General features: G+C 41.2%; 1 protein-coding gene across 3 annotated transcripts in view; it reads left to right on the top strand.

Moving 5' to 3' along the window:
• Positions 1–19,143, top strand: part of kaznb (kazrin, periplakin interacting protein b) — a 102,643-nt gene that overhangs the window by 73,078 nt on the left and 10,422 nt on the right. For 2 of the 3 annotated variants that reach the window (XM_086199649.1, XM_086199648.1), the window contains exons 5-6: positions 2,917–3,024; positions 17,517–17,708. In XM_086199649.1, coding sequence (XP_086055775.1) covers positions 2,917–3,024; positions 17,517–17,708 — 300 coding nt within the window. Of the gene's footprint in view, positions 1–2,916; positions 3,025–6,101; positions 6,770–17,516; positions 17,709–19,143 lie in introns of those variants that run through there. The other variant, XM_086199650.1, reaches the window with a different exon arrangement.

Below are 19,143 nucleotides of genomic sequence, written 5' to 3'. Positions count from 1 at the left end.
AGAGGTATGAACCTGTGATCGGCCTCTGCTGTAGTGGTAGAGACATGAAATTGTTTTGGCTGAGATCAAAGTCAGTAGCCTGCTGCTGCCTGAACTGGTCAGCAGGATTACAGATCGCCCAGCATAGCTCGGCCTCATCATTTCCATAACCTTTAACCTCTCCCAGCAGAGGTTCAACCAGGCACAAAATGAGGTTGTTGATGGACGGCTCTCTTCTCCGGTTCACATACTTTACGGCTCAGAGACAGACACAATGACGGTGTGTTGTCCTCCTCAGAAACGCTGCAACCCGGTAAAAGGAAAAGCTTTTTGGGATTTGAGAAGCTGAAATTTACAGGCGACAGCTAAATAAATCAGGGTGCTGTATAAAACATGATTACGGTCACTACAGTTGTTATAATGATATCCCAATTGTACAAAGACCTGACATCTTCAACTGTGTTAAAATAGTCTGGGAATTTGTCCTGCCAGCAGCCTCCCTCTCTGTCTCTCCCTACAATAAAGCAGCCTTTCAGCAGCCAAGAATGAGCCTGCTGTCCAATCTCCATATTAAAGGAAGTAGAAAAGGTCAGTTTAACAACATCTTGTAGTTACGGACATGTCAGGAGGATGGGAGAGGCTGAAAAGGGAGGCTAAGGTCGGTGATCTAGATACATTTTATACCATCATGAAATTGAAACTGTCAAAAATATGCTGATGGACGGAATGAGGAAGAGGGATGGTGTGGACGGTACAGCTCAGAAGGCGCCTGTTGCCCTATTCACATATTAGATTGGTGGTTGAATTCAAAGAAACATAATTCACTGAAACATTGTGATTGCACTTAGGGTTAGGGTTTGCTGCTGAAAAGGTGCTGTCAGGCATTTTAAGCCATGTGACAGCACCTTCATTTATATCCTCAGGTGTGTATAAGGTCAGCAGGACTACTCTCAGTTTGAAGATTCAGATCAACCCAGCCGGGACTCAAGCCCACTTCAGGTTCACTTCCTGGTGCAAGCTGAGATACTGTAGCTGTCGATAATCACTGGCTGTGTTTCTATCTGTGTATTTTAATGCTTGTTTGAAGTATCACAGAATACAAGCTAAATGGAAAGAGCTATTTTCAAACAATCAAGCAAACAGATGATGACATTTCATGGCATCTTCTTTGAAAAAGTTCTGATGGTGACCTTTTCAGCTTGAACTATAACAAATACTGGCTTCTTCTTCTTCTTCTTCTTGTTTTGTGTCACTACATGGAATCACAACTAATATTTTTTACCGGTTTGAATACACTTGGCTTTTCTTTCCAGACCTCTGCTCCCCCTGACCCCTTACCATCAGACTCACTTTATCGTGTGGCTTTACATTATTAAATGTGGCTTCTTATTGCTTTATATTACTACATGTTAAATAAGTGTATTTGTGACGCTTCGTGCTTTAAGAAAGCTAAAATGTTGCATCGCAGTTGTAGACCTGAAAAAGACAGGGACAGACACTGCGTTTGTTTGAGTTGACAATCATTCTGCCATTTGACGTCCCCATGGATGTTTGAGGCAAATTAGAAAACAAAAACAACAACAACATAATGCCTTTGGTTTATGGTGGCACTGAATCATTGCTTGAAAGGCCTTAAATGATGGCGTTGACTCAAGGTTTGCGTGACTGTCCAAACACTTGCTGGCCCACATTTGACCCCAGTTCACCCAGACTCAGTAACCAAAACTTACCAGTGCCTCAAGTGAGCCCTAAATGCTGAAATGGCCCCAGATTCGGCTAGAATGTGCCCGCCATCGTCTACTTACCTGCTGATGGGCAGACGGAGAAACCAACAGACTCACATGAAAACAAACTCTTTGATGGAGTGGTGGGAAAAAAAAGTCAACAGGGGACCTTGAGACCTGAAGAGATTTCTCACTGATATTTTCTTGAACTAAGTGATGAAATAACAAAATGAAAGAAAATAAATACCACGAGCTTCAGTCACTGGCATTAGAAGTCCTTGAGTGTCGTTAGCTGGATGTACGTAGCACAAAAATGTGTCAGTGGAGTATCTTGGAATCACATAAATGACCGGATTTAATGAGAGGATACAGTAGATGAGGAAAAGAGAGCAAATGATCCAGAGGAAGTTAGAAAGAAATGAAATATTAGCCAACCATTGCACAATAATGGATCAAACATGCATCATTACACAAAGAGCTTTATACTGATCTCAGTTCCACTGAGATTCCAATCAGAACCAATTTTGTTGAATACGGATCATACTAATTACCATGTCTGTAAGTGTCTGTCCAAGTTGGAGCAGCTTTTAGATCGAGAGAAGGTCAGAGCAGTTGACCAGAACCAGACAGAGTGATCCAGATGTGACACAAAGGAAATACATTTACTTTCCCTTATTCAAATGGCAGTGTGACATAAACTCAACTACCAAGTCTCTGAGTACAGCAGCGATCCAAGATAACGTACTCCTCAAAAGAACCATCCAGAACTTGCAGTTGGTTTATCCGGTCGACTGCTCCAGAGAGCAGCAGGAGCAGGAGCAGGAGCAGGAGCAGGAGCAGGAGCAGGCTGCCGTGAGTTTCACAGTGAAGGTGCAGTGTTAGCTGAGAGGAAGTGAGGGAGGGGGTTTGTGGATGCCTGAGAAAGCAAGCGGATTTCTGTGGTTCAACTAAACTAACAATCGTGCTTGATTTTGGAGAGATTAATATTTGAAATATGTTCTCAGGTAAAAGCATTTAATTTCAGGCAGGATAGCTACATGACACTCCCTCTCTCTCTCTCTCTCTCTCTCTCTCTCTCTCTCTCTCTCTCTTTCTCTCACACACACACACACACACACACACACACTGACATTTTTGTTTAAAAAAAACCTTTGTGTATGAGAACGAATAGGTTTTTCCATTGAACTGATGTATTCTTGTGGTTATCCTGCAGATCCATCAGTGCATCACAGACAGAAGACAGTGGTGACGGACATGTGCTACTCCACAGAGATATCCAGCTTGATGGACTTCGGCACTCCTGACTGCTCGTTAGGCAAAGGTACCTTGTTGCTGAAAAACATAAGGTGTTGCCTTGGTGACAGCAGACCGTGTGCGTGGTGATTTATCTTGGCAGTTAAGACACAGAGCTGTCGGTGTGACTCGGAGGTTAACTCATGAGGCTAAGAGTGTGAGAACAATCAGATAACAGCTCTCGGTACCTGGCCACAAGGGCCTTATGCCATTCACTGCAGTCTTTGATTTATAGCAGCCAAATAACATGTTCTGTCACCCGACATGGAGCGTAGCGATGCTGGCTTAAGAATGTGAAACGTGATTGACTTCTTGCCAGAGAAAAGCTTTTTACTTTGCTTTAATCTGAATTGCATTATATTGATGCCTATCACACCCGAGTTGTAATGTGCAATTACTGCATCGCAGCAAGGCCGTTTATGTTCACAAATCGCTGTCATCCTTTTGAGAAATAAAATGTTTTCTCGGGAGTGCCTCCGGATAATAGCCTCTCAATCTGTCAAACTGACCAGCCTGTTATATGCTCAGCAAAATCTATTGATCATAAAGTCTATTGATCACACGTGTATAGTTGCAAAATCTATAAGCCTTTGTGTCCATTTCATTTTCTCATCATAATGACCGCCATTATTCTTCATTGTTCCCACACCAACCCAAAAAGTCTGCACCACAGTTGTAGTTCCAGTCTTATTATCCAGTCAGTGCTGGCTATTAGGGTATTTCCATCAGTGGTAACTTGAGTCACTCATTCTTCTCCTCCTCCCAGGGTCCATCAGTGTCTCCAGCCTCCTCTTCTCTCCCTTGACTAGCTATTAGCTCTCTATCTACACTCCCCAGTGCTGGTAATGCAGACTCACAGGTCAACTGTGCCGCTGAGAGAAGCAATGTAGTGGAAGAGAGACGAGGTAGGGGGGAGGGGGAGGGGGAGGGCTTTTTTTTGCAATTTCTTCCGGTATTAATGTGAGCAAATGAATGACATAGTGATACAGGGAGTTAAGCTGAAGAATAAGGACACTGAGGAGCAGAAAATTTCAGAGAGGAGGACTGTCAGGATAAAAGCAATGCCATGAATAAGATTTAGTGTAGCTGAGAGGGAGGCTGCAGCGTGACCTTGGAATTATGAAGTGCTGCATTTGGACTAAAATTTCTTCAGCTCTTCAAATAAGATCCACAATAACAACAACAGAAAAAAAGAGAACAGACAAATGTATTATTAGCTTATGTTGATGTGAAGACTCATTGTCGCTATCTTTTGTCTCAGCCCTGATCATTCAGAGAGAATGAGCCTGGCAGTAATCCTTGAGGTGTCAGCGTGTGATGGACAGGTCCATTGGCTCGTGTGACAAGTATCTGGTTAGAGGATGTTTGATCTTTGCACGGAGCTAAAATGCTGAATGTCAACCTCTGGCACGCAGGACAAATGGCATGTTTGCGCTCAGTCTCTCATCTTTTAATACAGACGTTTAACTCGTCTATCTCTTTCGCAAAAACACATTTCTGTTTTTATGTTCTGTACAAAAACTCCTTCAATCCAAATGACCCCTATTTTTTGTTTCTACCCTTTGATGTCATGAAATAATGATGTTTTATGATGTGTCAGTGCGATGTTAAGGTCTGTTTAGGCTTGGTTTGGTTTCAAATATGCACTTTGGTCAAGGTTATGGTACAATCATGGTTTTTAAAGCACTGCGACTGAGTGCAATGCTGGAGGGGTTTGGAGCAAATGACCATCTCCCTCTGCAATGACTGTGAAAACCAAATTCTTCACCCGCTTCTGGCAGTGGGCATTGAACAAATATCTCCTGCACTGAAGTCACTCTGGTTCTGAGCATCCTCCATCCTTCCTCCCTCCTTGCACACAAGTGTTCTCTTTATATTGATATAATCTATAATATAATCATACTCTCTTGTGGTCCTAATTACTACACCGCTAGATGGCACCTGTCATCTGTCACTTGTATTTATGACAAATCTGTTTGATTTTCTTGGGAGTCTCACTATGTTAGCTGAGGTGCTTATAGCCCAAAAATTCTATGATAAATTTGTATTCGCCCCAGCTCTGCAGGCGGAATTCATTAGCCTGTGAGACAAGCAGGAGAGGTTTTATTATTACCTCCACCGAGGAGGTCATATTTTCGGTGGCATTCATCTCTCAGCAGGATTGAGTGAAAAAACCTGGGGCAGATTTTCACCAAACCTAGTTGAGAATTATACAACAGGCTGCAGAAAATTTCATAGATACATTTTTTGACACATTAGTCGTAGCGCCATCAGGTGGTATTTAAAAATGTTTGATGCGCTCCTCCTTCGTGGGTCAAATGGGTCCATCTCACACTTAATCAGAAATGCCTTAAGAACAGCCATAAGACATCTACATGTTAAGTCATAGTCAAAGCAGCGCAGCGCAGTGTTTACAGGAAGTAAGCCTGATTTAAGAGATGTTATATTTACATTAAAAAGACACTTGGTTGTCTTCATGTGATGTACAGTAACATATTACATAGTAAGTGTGTTCTCTAGTGCCACCTAGTGGACTGAGGAACAGATCTTTTGCACCACATGACTTAGCATGACAGTCTGCTCCTTTATGCAAATCCAAATATTTTTCACAACCCTCTAACTGCTCATTATTGTTTGCAGCTTTAATTAGGACCCGAACATTAAAGTGCCGGGTGCCAAAAGTTGGCCTTGGAGGAGCTTCGTGCTCTCGGAGTGCTTTCTAGTGTAATATTAAATTGTGTCCACACACCTGCGAGTCCCCACTGGGCAACATGCAGAAGAGCAGCGGCGGGAACCTTGGAGGGAGAGAGATACAGAGATACAGAGGGAGAGCTCATACTAATAATCCAGGCTCAGATCAGAGTGGGTTTTTTTAGGCATTTATATTGGAGTTTACACTCTCTCTCTCTCTCTCTCTCTCACATGCTCACTCTCTCACGCCGTCTCTCTCTCTCTCGCTCTCTCTCTCTCTCTCTCTCTCACACACACACACACACACACACACACACACACACACACACACACACACCCACACGCACACATTTGTTTATTTATTTACTCATAGTGTAGATTCCTTCCTCCTCTGGCCAAAACATACATTCACAGTCAGGAAGTGAGTTATATAAACTTGTGTAGGCTACAAATGCATTCTGGGTTCAGAGGGAACGCTTAGCTGTGCTCTGCTGCAGTGACTCTCTGCCATCAGGTGGAGTGAGAGTTCCACTGACTTCATCACCTGTGGCCTCAGGTAGAATTTGCCCCTCCTCCTCTTGTACACATGGATGTGGTGTGAAAGTTATCAAAGCTGTTTCTGGGTGTGTCCCTGAACAGGTACAAAGAAAGTGGGAAAGAAAGAAAGTGGGAAAGAAAGAAAGAAAGTGGGAAAGAAAGAAAGAAAGTGGGAAAGAAAGAAAGAAAGAAAGAAAGAAAGAAAGAAAGAAAGAAAGAAAAAAGAAAGGCATGTAAAGAAAGAGACAGACAGACAGTCAGTCAGAAAGAAAGAGAAGGGACAGGAAATGTGGCTTTCAAGGGGGACAACTTCCTGGTAACCTGTCTGGGTGGAGCCTCAGTGAGCTGGGCTGGGAGCGGCTGCCTCAGGTGCTGCATTGAGTGTTGGAGTGAATGGTGTGTGTACTGTTCTGTAAGTATATGCGCGCTTTTTCTTTTTTTTTCCTTTCTCCTGCTATGAGAGCTCACACCGCCATTGACAGTGGAGCCGAGCGGAGCCTGTGCCGAGGAGGACATGAGGTCAGAGAAGGAGGAGGGGAAGGCCGGTGAGTGACAGATAGAAAAGGCGAGGGGCATGTCTTGTTTGTGTGGGATGGAGGGACAGTGAAGGCAACGAAACTGATGGTGAGAGTCGCTTGTGCGTGAGCGGGTTCAACTTCATTTGAGTGATCACAAGCATTTATTGTATGAGATGAATTTAAGTGTCATAACCATCCTGCTTTACTGCTGAAACTCTCCATGTTTGTCCTGGAATTTAGTGCAGGTCAGTTTTGAGGTAATCATGCCCGTTGTCATTTTCATTTCATGCTGTTTTACTAGGTTTCTTATTGAAATAATACACCTTTAACTCCACTACATTTATTTTACTGCTTGTTACATTGCAGATTGCAGATTTAGGATAGAGTCATGAAATGTTATGCATTTTTGCAGACTAACAGTTCCTAAACTCATTCATCAGAAATTCTTATGGGAGTAAATACATGATGTAATCCTCAATATGATACATACAATGTACATGAGAGAGGTAAACAAAAACCAAACAAACAAAACAACCACAAAAAATCTGAAGTTCTAAATTTCCTTACATGTTAATGCATCAGTAATAACAATAATTATAATCTTGTTATGGATGCTTTGATTATTTTTCTACCGAATACCTGCAGCTGGATGTTAAATACTGTGTTGTATAAAGTGTTATGTTTATGTTGTTGCATCTGCAGCCTGTGCAGTACTTTGTTATTCAGGTTTTACAAAGTTTTCTCGATAGAAAATGTTACTTGTAAGTCACTAAAAGCCTGACTGCATGGATGTGTCTTAATCTTGAATATAGGGACATAAGCCTACCATTATTATTACTTTTACCCTGTGAACAGGAGCACGCTTTATTCCATCAACTCTTTGGCATTGCCCTTTAAGTGAGAATATGTTTGAATCTATATTCTAGTCAGGTTTATTGTTTACTTACATTAAGACCTAAATGCTGACCTAGATATGACACATTCATACGGATAACATGTTTATCTGTTAATCTTCCTGAGTATATGACAGTGTTTTGCAGTGTTACTGATTTTTCTAGCTGGGTGTATAATTTACATTGGTTCTTGTGTCTGGATTAACAAAGGCATCACAGCCCATGAAAAGGCATTATGGATTATTGGAGGTATTTAGAGAAGCTATTGCTATCTGGATTCAATCAAAAATGCCTGAGTCCTTTAAGGAATTATCTTTATTCTTTGGCCGATGTCACGGTTGTGGATATCTACTCGTGTTTATCCTGAGTGTACTTTATGAATGGTTGAGTCGGTGGCTCCCACTGTGTTTTGCGTGACTCTTGTTGTGACTGATCCACTCGTTCATCGCTCAGAATGGCAAAAGATAATCAGTTTGACCAACTGCACTACTAAAGGCAGATGGTACCATCACACTCTCAGTCGCATTCACAGTTTTGTCGTAAATAAAAGCCAAGTTTTTTTTCTTCCTGCGAACCACTCGAGACAACATATGGCACATCTACATATAGAGCATCAGGTTTGTTTGTTTTCGTGTAATTTCTGCTCAGTCTTGGCGAGAGCTGCATACGCTGATATAATCAAAGGCCATTATCACTTTCATCATCTCCAGAAGAGTCGCACTGAATAACAATGAACAGAGCGGGTCTGATTGCCATATTTTACATCTCTGTAACGTGGCTTCATATACAAACCTCCAGGATCGTAGAATTATTCGACCATGTTTACAAACATGAACCATCTCCTGTATTTCCTACAGACTCAACCCTGCTGCATCCGACAGATGTTTAGTCCTACTGATTCAAACAAGCACAGGAGGCTCAGGGGCATTTTCCCCCTCAGGAGCTTATCCAAGTCGGCTGACATCATGGATCACCCCTCCATCCGCACCCCCTGTGTTGATGCTCAGTGTGTAGACATGTGGAGTTCCACTGTTTTCTCTTTCTTATTCTCACACTTTGAGGCACATTCCTGCTAAATTTAAGTTTGGATGGAAGGATTATTTTAGGATTCTCTAGTTGGCAGTTGGAATCATTTATTGCAATTTTGCTACTCTGGCAAAAGTAGAAGTACTGATTCTTTAGCGAAGTAAAAGTCAAAATGAATGGGCTCTGAAACGTACCAAAAAGTAACCCTCCAGAGGACATTTCTGTTGGCAGATTTTATGCAAAGCTACAGATTCTTACATCATATCCCTGAAATAAAATGTGATATATTATGATTCAAAAACTCTTAAACTATTCTAACTTGAAATGAAATAGATACTAACTTTGCTCCAGTGTGTACATCATTTTTCAGTGTCAGCAGCAAATTTTTAGATTTTATGATCAACAAAGAAAAACTAACTTCAGGTGTAATTGAGCCTTAAACAGAGGGGTTTGAGATGCAGATGTCTGTTGATGCACACCAGTGGAGTCCCCAGGGGATCGTCCCTCCCCTTTGGATTGAAATCAGTCTTGATGTTGTAAAGGACTTGGACTGGAGACAAAAATGTGAGTTGTGGTTAGTTGGAGCCATAATGGTTGCATTATGGAGTCTGTTGTGTTTTTGTCACGGTGCCCGAGGTGAAGGCCTTCAGTCAGTCAGACGATAAGAGATGAAGCGTTGGGATTGGATGATGTGAATAATGATGACATGAAGGCATGACAAACTGAGACACGCTGTAAATGCCAGGTCTTTGTGTGTGCCAAGTGCTGAATTTTCAATCTGGGGTATAAAGGGAGTCTGGGGTCTGAGATGACAGCCAGGCTTCTGCTTGGATATACCTCAGCTATCTCCAGTCCAGTTTGATCCATCATTGCAATAACAGCCTCCTGTGAGTTGCCAGCTTTGCCTGAAATGTTTTAATTCTCAGCCTCAAATTAATTTAGAACCCTCTCATACTCCAGCACTTGACACCGGAGATGTCAAAGAACATCTGTCTCTACTTTGTCAACATCACCACAATTACAGAAAAAGACAAGTAGACCTCACATAAACCGAAGCGGGTCACAGCGAATGCGCTGACACCAAAATGTTTTACACTGACTATTGTCATTGTCACACGAGCAACTCTTTTAACTGCTTTGACCTGTTTGATTTTCCAGTCTCTGATATGATGTAAACATTCGTGATGAATTAACAACATGTGAGCCAAAACACTTTGAGCGTGTTGAGTGGCTGCTCAGGTGTCTCACCCCCTGACAGGGCGGAGCTTCAGAGTGATACTCATATGTGAGTGAAGTGAGAGCAGCGTTAAATACATGTGCTGCTTTACTACAGCTCTTCTTCGTTGTTGTGACGTGAACCAGAGCCATGGTGTCATCCAGGTTAAGTTGCTTTATCACTGGCTGATTCACTCTGTGTGAACTAAACCAAAGCGAACTTCTGTCATTTCTTTTCCTCCAGAAGGCAGCTCTTGACTCGACAGCAGTGTTAGATATCTGAATAGCCTCTTCCAAGTTGTCAGTGTTCTTCCAGTGGCAACGTGCCTAATCCGCACATAATAAACAAATCAACTACCGCTATCTGCACTTGGCATCTCACACTGACCTCAGTTGGAACGTAAACCCACTGACAGTTAATTAACAGAGGCCAATAGATGGTGTGTATTCTCTCTGATATACTGTACACAGGTTCTCTTGCACACACAAAATCCAAAGGAGGATTTATTCTGAACTACAACGAGGACTCAGGAACATGTTCGATTGTGCAAAAAAACATGTAATGGTATCAGCAAGTACACAATTGTATGATCACCAACAAATATGTTATAAGCGTAACTTTTCTGTCTGCAGACCTATTGAAGTGTTGAATACTCAGGTGAGATGCATTACTGTGAAATGGACCTGAGTTTTACATACAGTCCTTTCAGGGAGAGGAAAATAAATTGCAATCAAGAATGAATTGCTCCGGGTTCTTTTCACCCTCCCGAAGCTGATCGCTGCTTTTCAGGTTTGTCACGATACAGCCAACGCTGGTTCGTATGTTCTATGATTGCATTTTACCTTGTGAGGCAGCTGTTTTTTGTGAGATAACAATCACAAGATCATGCGAGAAACTATCTTGTTATGCTTCAAGTTATTATGTCCAAACCACCTGAGAATTTGTCCAACAGAATCCTGAAAGGAGACGCTTGCGCGGTTTGGGTGTGAAAACACGTCTGATCATTCAAAACAACAGTGATGGCTCCTGAAGGGGTTAGCGTAGCTGCTGCAAGCGTCAGTTATATCAGAGCCGGAGAGAATTTGGGCTTTCAAAAGAGCAAAGAACAACACTGCAGGCTTCTCACTGTGGGAAATATGTTTTTGCACATCTTCCAACTGACTTCGGCTTGCATTTAAGTAAGTTGAGAACTTAGTTGAGTTTAAGTTAAATAGATGGTTCGTCCAATCACCTGCAGAGTATTTCTTGAAAATGTCTACCCTTTGTCCATCTTAGTCATGTTATGATTGTACAAGTTCTACCAGAGACTTTAGTACAAATGAACAATAAACGCCTACCAGTTAGTTTTAACAGTCCCTATTCACTGACCTCCAGACACTGAGACTGAATGAATGTCTTTATTTGTCAAACATCTTTGTGTCAGTCTGTCTTTCTCTTCCTTTCACTCCCTTTGTTGCTTATCTCTTACAGCAGTATTTCAGTTGTCCTTTTGTCTCAAGTTGCATCAAAAAATCCAAACTGTAAAAGTCTTAAAAAAAGACTTTTGAGTTTCACAAAATTTCAAGTTGAACAAGAGGTTTCTCTTCTTTTTTTTTAGGTCAGTTGTCTGACATTTTTAAGAATAATGGATGGAGTGAGACATAAGAAGGCACCTTGAAAGAGACAGGCTGGCGATGTAATATTAAATATCTTCTCTCCTGCTGCATACATCTCCTGAGACAGGCAGAGTGTCATATGGGGGAAGCTCTCAAAAGCAACACAGATTATTAATATGATGAGTTGTTTTTTTTCACACAGCCATCAATACATAAGTTATACAGGTTATTTCAGTCCACCTGAGCTCTATTTCTCCTGCCTGTCAAGGCCGCTCTGTTACCAGGATGATGAGTTTAATCAAGAGCCATTGCAGACGGCGTGTTCCCCTGGGCAATCTCATCTGATCTTTATACTGTAATTAGAGGAGGCCAGAGGTCAGCAGACACATGCTTCTTTCATAACACCGTGGACACAGATGCACAGATACACACAGGCGCACACAGATCATATCAGCATATACCTCACTGCATAGGCTGACATACTGATGAGGATCATGAGTGTTCTCATACACGTGTGTAAATATATACAGTACATACATATATATATATATATATATATATATATATATATATATATATATATATATATATAGGGTCTTTCCTTTCTGTGTCCTTTTTAAGAACAGCAACGTAAACATGATTGTGGAGGGAAATTAATTAGCTGTTCATGCTTCCATCACTCAGCCCATTATAATCTATGAATACTTGGTGAATTACAGTAAAAAAATGTTCAATGTTAAACTGTCTGAATTAGCTGACTCGCTTGCTAATTGGTGAGGTGTACAGTACCTCAGAAAAGAGATGCAGTACCACACAGTCCTGTACGAGGATTTTTATGTTTGTTTGTCTTGAATCTGTTTTAGAGGTGTCGATCTATTTTAATTTATCTTGAAATAAAAATTCAGTTGTGGTGCTTGTCTTTACTGCAAGATGAAGGATTTTTTTTTTCCATTTGATTTGTAAGTTTACAAAAATAAAGTTTATGAAAGTGTAAGTTTTTGAATTATGAATTTGCTTTATCAGGGTTTACTTGATCAGCTGGCTTGTTTCATGTATTTACGTGAACTAATTAGGTAGCAGTGTGATACGCAGTGTCATTAATTAAATAATCATAAAAGTAAGTGGTTTTTTTTGGTCTGTTGATCCTCTTTTTGCTTATTCATCTGAGATACTGTTTAACTGACAATTAGAGAAGTTTATTTTTGTCGCTTCAAAAGGAATGGCGAGTCTTTCATCTTGGCATATTTCTTTAATGTTGTCATGTTTCATTGTTAATTGCGGTTTCACTGTGCAAGACTCACTTTAATGCAGTATCTCTGTACTTAATGGCTTCGATTAAATACTCAGATGATTAATTCACAACCATAATTGCTAGAAATAAGGCAACGATGTCCTGCTATGTCAGTGACAACTTTGTCTAGAGACAACGTGTCGCTGAGGACGGGAAGATGTTTCTTAAAGAATACACCGGAATTTCGTGAGGTGTTTATTACATCACTGAGCTTGTGAGTAGTTGAAACTTGGTACGAGCTCCTTTTCCCTTGGGGGCTTCATCAGTTTGAGTCAACACAATCACCTGCAATGCAGGTACACACTTATGTAATGTTTAATGCAAATTAACACTGTCTGGGGAAGAGTTTTTGATGTATTTATTGGCTTATGGTGGTAAAAGTTTATCCAGGACAGCTGATGAAAGAAAAGCTTATGATAAAGGGAGACTTTTCTTTGGAACTGCTCTGCTCATATCAGCCTATTGCAGAAAAACATATGCTGTACTGCTGTCTTTTTAACTTTGTGTGTATCCTCAAGGTAGTTGTCACACTGCTTGTAATTTTGTTTAAAGCATGCTTTAACATAGGTGTCCATTTGTTGAGGGATTACTTTTATTTATATATTTGCTGCAGTAGTAATTAGTGGGAGGAATGTGCCACTCAATCATGCTGCTTTGATGTCCTGCTGTAGTAGCTGCAACGCTGTAACAGAAAACCTCAGTGCTTTCTGTAGAAACTCATTACAGTTTTTATCCTTAAGCTTCAATTCCCCTGAACACACTCCTCTCACACCCACACACCACGACCAATATCTAGCTTACTCATAGCATATTATAGCTGTGACCTAACATAACAAGAGACAAAAGGGAAACTTCTGCAGGAGCAACCAAAACTCCCTCAGGCTCCAGATTATTGCCGAAACAGACAATGAAAGTCAAATACCACAGTAATTGCGTTCAATTCTTGTGGACTAGAATCTCTGTGCATTTCCTCCTGCTGTTTGCAGACGTTTCACTGAAAGCTCATGTAGATCATAGAGGATAACACCTGATAAGGCTGCAGATTGACAGCAGTCGTCACACGCTTGAGCAGTGACTTGCTAACAAGTTTGTTCCAGAGAGGCTAAAGCTGTTAAACCAGACAGTGCAGCCCTCCCGTCTCACCTTGATCTATGTGTCAAGCAGCTGCTGAGGCCCTGCAGTGTACAGGGGACGTTTGACTGTAGAGCCGTTGGCAAGGTTTGCTGCAAGAACAGTGAGATCCAGATAACAATGTTGGATCCCACTGGATTTTTTTAAAGCCTCTTTATTTTTTGATTTTATGAATGCAACAGGTTAGATTATTGGAAAGGCAGCATTCCTTATCAGATGATGTTCTCCAAATATCACTGCAGAGGCAGTATCAATACCTGAGTGCTAACTTTTGGATTGTCAAGGAGACTGAGAGGAAACGTTGACAGCGGTGCACGTTGTTTAGCTCCCCGGGCAAATTTCTGACACTCTTCAACTGTTCTGGTAAATTCAGGAATTCAAGAGATCAAAGTCCGTGACTCTGAAAGGTGTTTTCACAGTTGCCTTTGGTGGAATTTAACGTAAGTGATACTTTTGGTTCCAACTGTCTTTTGTGTTGCTCATATTAAAGGAGAATTGTAATGCAACGGCAGCGTGTCTTTATATAGCGTGTTAATGTTTATTCTTGTTAATCCACTGACTAGAGTTTGACTATTCAGATTATTTTTAATTTTTAATCATTATTATCAAAGTCTGAGGGTTATACAGGGTAGTAGCTCATTGTTTTGCTGTGTTCTAAAGCAGTTTCCAGCTGTTTCCTTGTACCAGTAGAAATCTTAAATTGTGCAAGAAAATCAAAGATTGTCACAACAGACTAAATTTTGCACAACTCAGGCGAAGCTTACGAAGCAGTGAAAGAGTCCAGAAGAAAATAAATCCTTCGCTGTGCCAAACTTTAATGAAGCTTTTGAAATAAAACAGCCTTTGAAAGAAACTTGTAGCTTCTCATCTTAACTCAAATTCAACGCGTTTCCCATATAAAGTCTTTGATCATCCAAGGCTGCTTTTACATGTATAGTTCTCAGGAGTCAAGTTCATTTACCAGCGATCCACATATATCTTGCCTCCACTTCAACTTTCAAGGCAGAAAACAGCATCTTTGCTTCCTCTCCACCCTAATCATGAGGCGCTCTCCTCCGAGCATGTCTGAGCTCAGCTTTGTCAGAGGAAAGCAACAGAGTGATGACCTGGTCCTGTCTACCTTTGATAGACGCTGTAATAGGAGGCTTGGATGAGAGGTTAATTGAATGAGCGGCTGTAGAGTAGGAAGAAGAGTGGGCTTCTCTTCTCCCGTAATAGCGCAGTCAAGCTAGCTGCACCAGCACTCAAGAATCAGAGCTGAGAGAGCTCGCGTACGAGTGCGCGCATCGCTGTGTTTGCAAGACTGTCAGTTTAGAATGGCTTTTTAAAAAGAATGCAACAGTGTACTCTAGAAAAGTAGATGCTTAGTTGTGTTGCTTTCTCTTATTAGCTGCTCAGTCTGGCGTGATTAGAAGAGCCTGGGAAATTGTCTTTGCCATTATTTTGCCTCCAATTGGAAACATGTCAACGTGTGTGTGTAAGGATCATTGTGTCTGTTATACACTGTACAGGATGATGCTGTACATAAAAATAAAAAAGTTGAATTGTCGTATAAGTTATGTACTCAAAATACTCCAACTTCTACTCTCCTCTGAAATGGACCAGCACATGACATGGACGATAGATGTGACGTATGTGTGATGATACATAAAACTACTGTGTAATAAAAAAAAAGCAAGTTTACCTAATATAAGAGGAAGAAATCTGCCCTGTGTGCAAACATAAGTAGGCCAACCTTCACTCCACGCTGACTGCAGCTGGTAATTTATGCCCACGTCTGTCCAGTTGCACCAAAAGTAGCAGCTGGGCTCCCCACAGCAAATAAAGAAGAACCTCTAGGTAAACAGATGAATAAGCGGATTTAGCCTGCAAGAAAGAAAGATTGCTCTCTCGGGGAAACAAACTCTTTGTGTCACACGCGGCACAGAGCTGCCCAGCGTGCTTCCATAGTGCTGAGTTGACAGAGAGCGATGGACTGTCCTCTCCGCTCTTATCGGAGTGTCTGCAGCCCACCACGTCTGGCTGCAGGCCTACAGAGACCTTCTCTCTAACAAGACCAGCTTAGTCAAAACCACACTTCTTTGCAAACCAACACTTGAATTTGGCAGTTTTACATGAAGTTGAATTTGCATATTAAAGACGCACATTTTTTAACTTAACCACTTTATCACCAATGTGTAAGCGATGACAATGACGATCTCTCGCTGGTGGTTCGAGCATGAGGCTTTTTCAGACCTGATACTGATGCCGATAACTGGGCTTTCAGGTTGCAGTTGATCGAGAGTGCCAGTGTTTAATTAAAAAGCTGTATGCCTCGCAGTGCCTGTGTGGAAGAGAGGGAAAATCAGTATTATCGTAAATATGTCTTCATAAAGGGAAATGGAGCTGCATAGATATTAAACATTGAAATCCCATTATGAATCAATATACCCTGTATAAAACAATGCATTTCATTACAGTTAAGCCATGAACAAATTTGAGAAATCAGTAATTCACCAGTAATATAAACACATAACTTGCTACACACTGCGTTAATTTAAATATATGCATTTACATGTGCAGATAAAATTTAATGAATGGAAAGACTGTATGTTTGTGGGCCGAATAATACTTGATCCAGGTTTAATGTGAGTATCGGACCAGGATCTGATATCAGATTTGTGTCAGCTCAGACTAAAATGTCTCAACCAGTTGTGGATGGATTTGCTATTTGATTCATTATTGGATGCTTCTAACTACTTTCCTCTTCAGACAAATATATTTTCATGCCTGTCAGTGCTGAATTACAGTTGCAATGTCACAAGATCCAACTTCGCATCCCCAAAATTTGCCTGAAAATCAAACTTGAATATATTCTGCTTATAATTACAAAAAGCACCCATACACAAATTACAGAAACAAATATGTCACTTAGATAATGATTTTGTGATCAAAATACCTCCCTCCCACCCACTGATTTTTGCAACACGAATCAATATGACAGATTGTTCCTGTTGCCATTATAGATTTTCCCAACGGTGGACCACGTTCAAAAAAAAAAAGTCTCATCATCATTTTCATCTTTTCTATCTTCTTTTAATGGCTCAGCAAATGTGTCGACCTGTTCGTGTCCATTAGCTTTCTCTCCAGTTCAGTGTGTTGGCTCCTCAGCTTCCTGCTCCTGTTTGCTTGTCTGTTTTCCCTGAGGGTTGGGAGGGCGTTTCACGGCAGAAGAGCGGATGGAAAACACTGCACTCAATAGCACAGCGCAAACGTTTGTTGCTGATATTCTCTTAAGTCTGCTAGCTCTCTCTTGTCCATTACTCTTCTTGGCTGATTCAGTCTTTTGCTCAGCATTTATAGGAAGTTCTCAAACACTTGTGGCCCGCAGGGGTTTGATGTATTGATTAGAGTCCATATTTTATCTTGTGCTTCATAATCATACCATTCCCTTGTAATTCCAGGAGTTTAATATGGCTCCCCTCACATTCTGCTGCTTATACCTTTCCTAGTTATACCCTCCTTTTCTATTATCCTTCATCTCTTTCTCTTGATCTCGTTTCCGTTTTCCTCGCTCTCTCGTTCCTCATTCCTGCCTTGCATACTCTAAATTCACAAAACCCTGTCTTTCTTTTTCCTCTAGTGTTGTTGCGTGAGGAGGTGGCCCAGCTTCAAGAGGAAGTCCACCTGCTCAGGCAAATGAAGGACATGTTGAGTAAAGACCTGGAGGAGACCCAGGGAGGATGCACGGCCAATCACCTCTCTGCCACCGAGCTCCGTGTGCAGCTGGGTGACAAGGAGCAGGAGCTGGACCGAGCCAAAGAGGCCTTACAAGGTCAGGAGCCATCTCGTCAGATGACCTAATCTGTAGCGAGCTCGCAAATACAGCTGTCTGTGTTTTTACAGTAGCTGGACATTTCAACCTTTTTAGTTCAACTGGGAAAATGGAGGAACTAGATCAACCCAATGAACCAATCCAGTTATGTGTCATCTGATAGCAGGGAGTTCATTGCTATTTCCTTGTAATGACAAACATATGGCTCATAGGTCCGACATACAAACAGGACCAAGACATCACTGGGGCTTCAATATATAAATTCTATTGCTTAGATTTACTTCTGTATGCTTTTATAGTATAATGACTTAATGTGACCATATGCATTTGCTTTCCTGTTTGCAGGATAACTAAAAAAAAAATGGATGGATTTTGATTAGATTTTATTGGATAATAAAATCTGAGTTTGAGGAAAGACTCTCGATTTCGGAACCGATCCTGAGTAAGATCTGGATCTGATGATGTCATATCTCCTTAGTGGAGGTGTGCAGTCTAAACTTGACTAGAGTGCCCTCTAGTGATTTTAGTGATGTTTGTCTGTTTGACTTTTTGAATGAGTACGAAAAAAAAACTGCGTGGCAGAGTTCCACAAAACCCTGTGGCGGGCTAGAGCACGGGTGAAGGAAAGACCTTGTAAAAGTCAGCGTTGATGCGAATCACAAGGCGGCTACCCGAGTGACACCTTCAAGAAATCTGCTTTTCTTCTCGTGTGTTAGAATAACAATGAGGGGTTATCGAGTTTGATGTCATCTGGTATGACGGATGCAGACAGTCTCCGGAGAGATGTGTGATCTTTCAGATTGAGAACCTCGTTTAAAGAAAGTCTGCCAGTTACATTATAAGTGAACATGTTTAGACATCATACAGTTTCAGACATGGGTGTTGCCTGTGATCAGCAGCCAAATAAACTCCAGCACCTCATTTATTAAGATCCATAAATCATGACATTGAAGGATCACGATTTGAGATGAATACAATTTTGATGGAGACTACAATGCTGTGATAATACGGGATTTGAATGTTTTAGTTTATGTATGTAAACAAATATTTTACCAGTCAATCTAATTATCTCAAGGTTAATAGCGGCTGTGGAATTCATTTAGTAAAGAGCTGTTGCTTTTCTTAGAGAGTCACTGTTGATAAGCTGCATGCTCTCAAAACTGTGTTGTGTAACTGCTGCAAAACCGGTTTGAATGTTGACCGTAAAATATGAATAAGGTTGGAGTGTTGACAAGAGGAATGCTGCCTGAGTGACACGTGTTCAGTTTTGAAAAATACAGGTTCCTGTCATTCCTGTCCGTGGAACATTGTTATGTTTGCCTGTAAGGGGACTCACCAGTTGCATCTTCTGTAGCTGTTCAGTAAGAGAAGCTGAAAGACTCAGCGTTGAGAAAGCGAGGCAGAGTTTCACCATCGAGGCAGGAACAGTTTCATG

This window comes from Aulostomus chinensis, chromosome 3 (assembly GCF_037954235.1).
Source record: "Aulostomus chinensis isolate RoL2024-O1b breed Wild chromosome 3, RoL_Achi_v1.0, whole genome shotgun sequence".
Lineage (NCBI taxonomy): Eukaryota > Metazoa > Chordata > Actinopteri > Syngnathiformes > Aulostomidae > Aulostomus > Aulostomus chinensis.
Note: the sequence above shows the minus strand (reverse complement) of the source record. Positions and strands in the feature narration are given on the sequence as shown.